Source organism: Alligator sinensis, unplaced genomic scaffold, assembly GCF_000455745.1.
Source record: "Alligator sinensis unplaced genomic scaffold, ASM45574v1 scaffold109_1, whole genome shotgun sequence".
NCBI classification, from domain to species: Eukaryota; Metazoa; Chordata; order Crocodylia; family Alligatoridae; genus Alligator; species Alligator sinensis.
The window spans coordinates 3,147,118-3,155,621 of record NW_005841852.1 but is presented as its reverse complement, the minus strand read 5'-3'; the positions used below and the strand labels follow the sequence as shown (position 1 = coordinate 3,155,621).

Below are 8,504 nucleotides of genomic sequence, written 5' to 3'. Positions count from 1 at the left end.
TTGATCAGACCTCCGTTGCCTGCTTGAAATGCACTGGGTCCGTAAAGATCCGCAGCGCTTAGAGATCTTCACACAGCATGAAGCCACCTCCCAGTGTTCGTGGAGTCCTCCAACTTGGGTGGAAACCACTCAAGCCTTTTATACGGCTAGCAAGCCAATCACTAGCCACCACGTGTGAATAATTTAGAACTGGCCAATAATGGGACTCAAATTAGCATACAAATGGCGGGAACTCTTTGCAACGAGCATTTCTGTGCTGCAACAAAGAAATGCACCCTGCAAAGAAAGCTTCAAATTGGTGGGAAATTCTCCCTTGCACCGGGGTTCTCTTTTGCAGCAGAAAACTCCACCGTGCAAAGAAGCTATAATTTAGCGGGAACAATTTAGCAGTGCCGAAGCACACACAAACAAAAATCACACCCTTTGGGTTGTGACAAAAACAAACATTAAAAAAAAAAAAAAAAGTGTCTACTCAGGTGTTTGTACCAGTTAATTTGAACTGGTGCCAATGCAGATGTAGCCAGCCCTTCACAATAACAGCAGCAGATTTTTAAAATGTTGTAGATCATCAGAGTTCTGGGAGTAGGAAAGAGAAGGATTCAAGGAACAGAGTGGCTGCAGGAAGGCCTAGAGCTCTGAAATTCTGCATCCTATCTGAACTGAGGGAAGTCTCTGTGCCATTAGTTTTATAGACATTAGGGCTGGAAGGGACCTCGTGAAATCATCGGGTCCAGCCCCCACCCAAAGGGCAGGAAGTCAGCTGGGGTCAGATCACCCCAGCAAGATAAGCATCCAAGCATTTCTTCAAGGTATCCAGAGTAGGTGCTTGCACCACTTCTAGGGGAAATCTATTAGTTCTGGAGAATCACTTTGGCTCTGTAGTAAGTACTAATACTGCTGCTTACTGTAAATTTTGCTTGCTTCTTTTGTATAAGTATGGGCATGATCCATTCTAATTGATCCTATTGTAGCAAAAAGAATGAGAAAATAAGAAACTTCAGAGAAGAAGCTAATAGCCAACTGGGGACACACATACTTACTTTTTCTCTTGTGTTTTTTTTTACTTAACGACCAATTCTTTTCCTCCTTCTTTTTCCTTTCTAGTGAGATCTCCATATCTCTTAACATTCTTCCCTATAGCTTAGAGAACAAGCATAGTAAGTACTGCTGTGCTGCAGCTCTGTACAAACTCTAGGGATTCTAAGCTGTCTACATTGGTAGGACCTTGCCCCTTGTAGGAGGAGCTATTTTAAGGCCTTTTTGAAGAGGAAGGACACTCTGAGTTTTCTGCTTTTAAAGGGATCAAGATTTTCTGATAAAATATAAGAGCATTCAAAGAACTACATGTAAATATACAAATGCAAATAGAACTCTCTTGTCAAAACTGAGCCTGGTTCAGAGAAGCCCAGGCTCCCTAATTCACTGAAGCAGAATAATGGAATTTGCTATAAGAAATGTGTGCAATGGCTTGCACCTGTGATACCAGTCAGCAAACAGGAGGAGTACTTCTCACTCCTGCTGTACTATTGGGAATTTCCCTCTCTTACTTCTGTTTGAACTGCATACATACTAGCCATGTCCAGTTCTTTATTAAAAAGTAATTAATTAAGCTTCATATTGCCTTCTTGAGATATTACCCCCATTTTTCATACGAAAAAACTGAAGAGAAGAATTTCAGATCTCTAGGTTCTCAAGCCTGTGTTTTAACCATGCTTTTTGGTACTACTTTGTCTAATACAACTTTCTGTATATATGGATACTACACATCTGTTTTCAGTGCCTACACCCTGCCCCCCTCCCCACATGGGGTAAGAACTGGGTATATGTTAGATATGCTAATGAATTTAGCTGGTTGCAACTACCATTAAGGCAAATATGCCATAAGATGTCTCCCAAATAATATAGGAGAAAGAATAGAATATATGGCATGATTAACTGTTGGGACTTGATATTTGTAATGTACAGGCTATATGTTGAAGGCTCATATGAGTAGGAAGTAGCCATGCAGGACTTCTGAAACGATGAGTGTAAACCTTCCCTAAGCCTCCAGTTGCAGAGTTTTGTTTTCTGGCAAGACCACTGATTTTTTTTTCATAAGAGAGCAGAGCTCCCCTTACTTACTGCGTGTCTCTGTGGTCCTACGTCAGAAGGCACTACTACTTCAGTGAGACTTCTCCCTGCAGAAAATAGGGCTGAAAGGGACTTCCAGAGATCATATAGTCCAAAACTGTACAAGGCTGCAAGAGGTTAATTCTGAGGTTGATATGCTCCCTGCAGTAGTATGAATGATTGATCTGAATGAATGAATTTCTCTTTATTCATCCCAGCTGGCAACCTACTTGCTAAGCTTATTCTCCTGCATAGTAACCATTTCCTGTAAAATGTCTAGGGTGCCTGAAGCCATCACCCTGCACACACTTAAAGCGTGAAATTGCATTCATATGGTTTGTTCTACGGATTTTACTGAGATTACTCCATCTATAAAGTTAGACATCTCCTCTGTTGTGTGAGGTTTAGGGGAACAATCTTCCCCAAATCCTATTGCATACACTTTCTAGAACACCTTCTGTGTATTTATTTTATTCATTTTATTCTGGAGTAAAAAAAAAAAAAAACACCAGTGGGGAAACTGTACCTAATACCTGATGGTTCTATAGAGACTTGTATGCAAATTAATAAACAGTGGTGTTATTGCTCCCATTACCCAAACATTCTAGTAGGTTTATGCTCTGGACACTTTTGTTTTATATTTGTCACACAAAGAGAGGGAAATACAGGACCTTTAGGGATACATAACCGCAATATATTCCAGCCAGGACATTCCTGAGCACACCCATCCACCCGCTCCTGCCTGCATACTCCAAATCTGGATATATTCAGGCAAGGCCACTCCAGCTATCTCTGGTGTCTATTCACAAGCATGTTGTAGACTGAAGTTCAGGAAGCAATCTTATTGGGATGCCCCTTCAGCAGGCTATTAATGCATAAATAGGCAATGCCTACTTGCATGAGTAAGCACAGACCCATGCCATTTCAAGTTATTCAGCTATAAACTGCACCCAGGGAGCAGTTCCTACTGAACACCCTGAAGATTGTAGCATACTGGCTGAATTTTTAAGTAACTCATTTCCCATTTTGAAATAAACCCCCAAATCTTTATTTATGTATTTATTTATTTATTTTATTATTTCAACAAGATCGCTTTGCCATTTTGGGATTTTTCTCCTGGAGGGAACTTTTTCTGAAGGCCATTAGTTCTTGCTGTTGATATGGGCAAGAGGAAAAGCAGAGGTCACACAGGTCGAAACAGTTTGCATATTACATTGTAGTCTAACCTCTGCTTCTAAATGACATTACATTTGTAAGTGAGTCTGTGTTAAAGAGAAGTCAGACAGTGCATACTAAGAACTGAAACTCTTATGCCAAAGCCTCCTTTCTCCTCTTACCTTCCCATTAACCCTTGCTAACTTCAACTATTGACAAGAAGGCAACAGCACTTTAGTCATGCACATTTCATGGGGCTCATTAATGACAAACATCTTTAACTAAGAGACAGCAGGGGCTGTTTATACTGTTGCAGTACAGTACCATGGGGCAGGTATCTAAGACATGCCATGTCTGCTCTGTGGATGCTACTGTCCAAGCTGGAAGTTACCTTATCAACATATGTCAGTTTATAGCAATGACCTGAAGGCAATTCACTTTCTGTTTTCTGTGTAACTATAAGTTTGATAATAGATGGATATTCAGCCTATCAAAACAAGGTATAAGAGCTAATGACTATAAGCTGAAGCTAAGCAATTTAGACTAGAAATATAGCCCACACTCGAGTTAGGGTCGTTAACCTTTGCAACAGCTTGCCAATAATTGTAGTGGACTTTCCACTACCAAACATAATAGGTTCCCGTCTTATGCAGGAAGCCAGACTAGGTGATCACAATTAATGAAACTTCATGGCCAGTCACTCCTTAGCCTCTCTCTGAGGTCATCAGCAAGTGCTAATATTTCACATCCTGAGCTTCACCAGCTTCCCAGTGACCAAGCACTCTCTTTCTGATCAATCAAATAAAACCCCCTCCAATCTGCTACTGTCTCCTTTAGTCTTTTCTGTACAATACTTACAGCTTTCTGCCTCCTGCTGAGTTGAAAGCTGCATATTCCACACTGGTTTGTTCCAGCCTTACTTTCTACTATAACCTGTCTCTCCAGCTGATTGGTGAGGCATGGCCAACCAGGAGAGGAACACAAAGTAGTGTAAACCAAAGATTTAAGCTATGACTTTAGAATTTGTAAAACTATATTTAATGCCAACAGAATGTATGTTACAATATTTTACTTGATCTGCAATGAACTTTCACAATCACAGACACCCTAAATATGCCTCCGTTATGCTGGCTTGAACATCTGATGGGTAGCATGGAACTGACTAGTCTGCTTTCTGTAATGGTGAGGAAAATGCAGTCAACCCACTCGGAACAAATTGATAAAATTAGACAGGAAGAACTGAAGGTTAGCCACATTTCTGTAGGGTTAAGAGCTCAGCTAGGAAGCAAAACTGGAGTACTAGAGTGTTCTCAAAGGAAGTTTCTGCATTTACACAAGTCTGGACTCCTCTAGAGGTGGAAGCAATGCTGATTGCCATCACAGGAGAAAGTCTTAGCCTCCTGCCTCTTCAGAGTTCTGAGATTTACCTAACTTAATGCAGCCTGTATTCTTGGAGGTCTCAGTATCTCCACCATGTGGCTAGATACATATACTAATACAGGTGATGCAGCACCAACACGTAAGAATAAGCATTATTTTATGCCTAGCACGGGTGAGATAATAAAAAGACAGGGGCCGAGGACAAAAGGGAAATAAAAAATGACAAATTACATGAATAATGAGCCAATCACACAGCAATAAGCAAACATTCCTTGTGCTAATTGCATAAAATCCCAACAGTAATGGTACATGCACATAAACCACTTATCATATAACAAAGGGGGACAACGATTGACTACATCAGCAGCTCTGCAGTACCCATGGACATGCATGCTCTTGCCTCACAGGAAATACAGGCTAAACTGTAGTAATTACCCCTCCTCTGCTGAAGGCTAAGCTACTGCAGTTTAAGTCTACTTACTATGGGATAAGATGTGTGTGGGCAGTTACCACAGATAAACTGATATGCAATAAATCCCCATTCCCATTCACTTTGTGGTAACTATTTGGTCAGCACATACACACTAACAACAAGGATATCCTGCAACAAGTATCCCACAGGCCTTAGCAATTGATAGTCAGAAAGGATGGTGTCCCCCCTGGAAAGCAATTCCTCTTCTTTTTGGGTAGCATGGGTCTTTGGAAGCCTTACCCCTTAGTGACCTCAGCTCCCAAGAACGGGGAGGCCTGACAGACATCTCATCCACTAAAGTCAAGAGAATGAAAGTCAAGTCTCCAGTTCTCCATGGCAGAGAGCAGCTGTGGAGTTGTGTCCCATCTGACTCCTTGTGGCCACCTCTCCCCATGCCATGTCTAGAAATACATAGCTGTTATCCATGGAAATAACAGCCACGACCAGCTGTCTGTGACTTGAAATGGGTCACCCATACACATCAGTCCAGCTCAGCTTTCAAAGCCCATTTGTGTCTCCCCAGCAAAGGTGAGGCAGGCATTCTCAATTGCATTTCCACAATCTCTACCTCTATGTTGCTTCTCGTGATTCCCAGCCTAACTGCACATCTCTGCCACCAGTTTTTTTTTAACTCTTGTTTCTTGCATTTCTGTAGGACCGTCACATGAGGGCAGGCTTTCCCAGATGGTTGACATAGTTTCTGAAAACAGATTGAATTTCTCCGCAACCTAGTGTCTCTGGATTGGATCCTGAAATTCCAATTCCTGGCTTTCTCTGCTTCCCAGCTACATCCAAGGAGGAACAAGTTGACACCTTTTATAAACAGGAATAAATCCGACCTGGCAAGGGCACTTGAACCAGTGAAGAAGCCAAAAGCTGAACTTGAGAGCCTAGAATAGGGCTTGAAAAATACTGATTCCAGACAGGGTTGGGGAGATGCCCCAGTTAAATATTTACTTTGCCCCCTGGAAGGAGTGAGCAAATGGGGCAATTGCTTTGGTGACATGATGCAAGATGGCCGTTGGACAAGAAGCAGCAGCAGCTGTGGGGAAGGCAGCACCCACTAGAGGCAGGCTCTGCTCTCTTAAAACTTTGCTCCGTGCACTTCACATGTTTTGCAATGATTTTAGATTGAGGGTGGTCAGAAAATTCCCCAATTGGAAAATTTTGCCCCCGGATTAATAGAGCTCCTTAGCCAGTCTTTCTGCCAACCACCGCACAAGTCTGATCTCGGCCTGTTTTTCAGGTAACGGAGTGCCCCTCATGTTTGACCTAGCTTGAGGGAAGCCTCAACAACACGCTAGAGAACTGATGTCAGGATGTAGGTAACCACCCACCCCTCGCCACTCTGGAGCATGGCTCCTGGCTTACAGGGTTGGGATAGATCCACCCCCCCCCCCCTTCCATGCTGTAGGGCATATTTCTGGGTTGCGGAGAACAGGAATTGTGATGCTATTTTGCCTGGAGAACAAGGAGAACCATGCTGGAACATGTGGTACATGGAATGTCCCTGGACGGGGGCTGCAGTGGAACGCTCCAGTCTTTCCCCTGATGCCCGGTGGGGGTAGGTTGTTGTTCTCCCCACAAGCTGTGAGTGTGTGTGTTGCTGAATCCTGTTCCTATTAAAGATAAAGCTGTTTACCATCCCACCAGTCTCTGCTGAATGCTGACTCAAGGACACAACCCCAGGGGCATGGAGGTCTGAGTGTGTACCCCATCCCAGGAACCCAGTGGCCAAGGGCAAACACTATATGGCATTAGGAGTGACCTGTCTCTCAGTGGAGTCACCAGCAGCCGGATTTAAGAGGGCTACTTTCATTCATGTAAGCCTGGCGCACCCAACTATGTGCTCCCCTCTCCAAATAGAAGAGGTAAGTAGTTAGGCAGAAGTGCTGTGTGAGGGATCTGTAAAATACTGGCCAGTTCCCTCTATTCCCGATAGAGTCAGGCCAGGACCAGGAATAGCTTAACTATATACAAATTTATTAATGATTACAGGGAATCTTAAAAAGATAGCTATTAGTATACAACTGATACAGATATCTACAGATTTATAAGAAAGTATTAGTAAATATGTGCAACAACAACAGGTAAATATAGCTAGGCAGATAAACACAGGTATCAACAGGCAAGAAGAATAACAACAATTAGATACAAATAAACCTCAACTTGCTGACATAACCAAAGCCACATTGGAGGATAACAATATATCTATACATCTATTTACAACCTGGGCCCTGCCTCAGGACTCCCATGAGCCTGGCAGCTTTGCTTTTGCTCAACTGTATGCAAGCTTGCTTCAGCAGACATAATACAAGCCTGAGCACTTGTTTTTTATGCTACTATTCCAAACTGCGCTGTCTGTACTGCTCCAGTATAGTGACATAGAGCATGTGTCTCAGACATGCCATGCCTGCTTCATGCATGTTACTGCTCAAGCTGGAAGCTACCTTAAACCTGTCAGTTTATGGCTGCTGAGGAGCTAGTCCATACAGTCTTCAGGAGAAACTGTAAGACTGGACTACACAGTGACTGTTTACATACTTGGAACCCTATCTGTTTGACTACCCTATGTATTCATACCAAATGCAGTGCTGGATTTATAAATGCAGTATTTAAAGATAAAGGCTTGCAGGTAAGAGCATGGGTGACTGGTGCCTCCCGAGTCAGGGGGGGCACTTCTCCCTCCCCCCCCCCCCCCCCCCAGCCGCCAGTCAGCAACTGGGGGGAGTGGGGGTCCCCCCTGCAGCCGATCACGCCAACCCGGAAGTGGCAGCGGCATGTGGGTTCCTGGGATGGGGTACTCACTCAGACCTCCATGCCCCTGGGGTTCTGTTCTGAAGTCAGCATTCATCAGAGACCGGTGGGATGGTAAACAGCTTTATCTTTATTAGGAACAGGATTCAACAACACACACACTCACAGCTTGTGGGGAGAACAACAACAACCCCCGACCAACAAACTGCACCCACCAGGCATCGGGGAAAGACTTGGACGTTCCACTGCAGGCCCCTTAAAGGTACATTCCATATACCACATCCCCCTTCTTTACTCTGGGAGCTCCCTCTTAAGTAGTTGAATTTTCGTTCATAGCTACTTTAACTCAGAACATTTCAGGATCATGTAGTCAGAGGTAGCTAGCACTTGGCTCACTGATAGGGTCTAGCTTTTACTGCTATCCCATTACATAATCCTTGTACTTCACAGGCAACGTCACCACACATCCACTCTGAGTTTGCGTGGTATCATCGGGTGTCTCTGTGGGTACTGGTGGATCCTCTGAAATGTAATGAAATTCTTGCTCTTGGTGGTCTGGTTTTACATCTGATGCTTGTTCTGCTACTGTCTTTTGAGGTGTATCAACTTGTTCTGCTGGCACTGATGAGTA

The 8,504-nt window shown here is 43.5% G+C and overlaps 1 protein-coding gene across 1 annotated transcript in view; it reads left to right on the top strand.

Annotated features, from left to right (window-relative positions):
- The window catches only part of COMTD1 (catechol-O-methyltransferase domain containing 1), a 66,222-nt gene extending 59,514 nt beyond the window's left edge, over window positions 1-6,708 (top strand). The window contains exon 8 of the mRNA XM_025212950.1: window positions 5,772-6,708. Within this exon, the coding sequence (XP_025068735.1) occupies window positions 5,772-5,813 (42 nt within the window). The 3' untranslated portion in view covers window positions 5,814-6,708. The remainder of the gene's footprint in view (window positions 1-5,771) is intronic.
- Window positions 6,709-8,504: the final 1,796 nt, after the last annotated feature.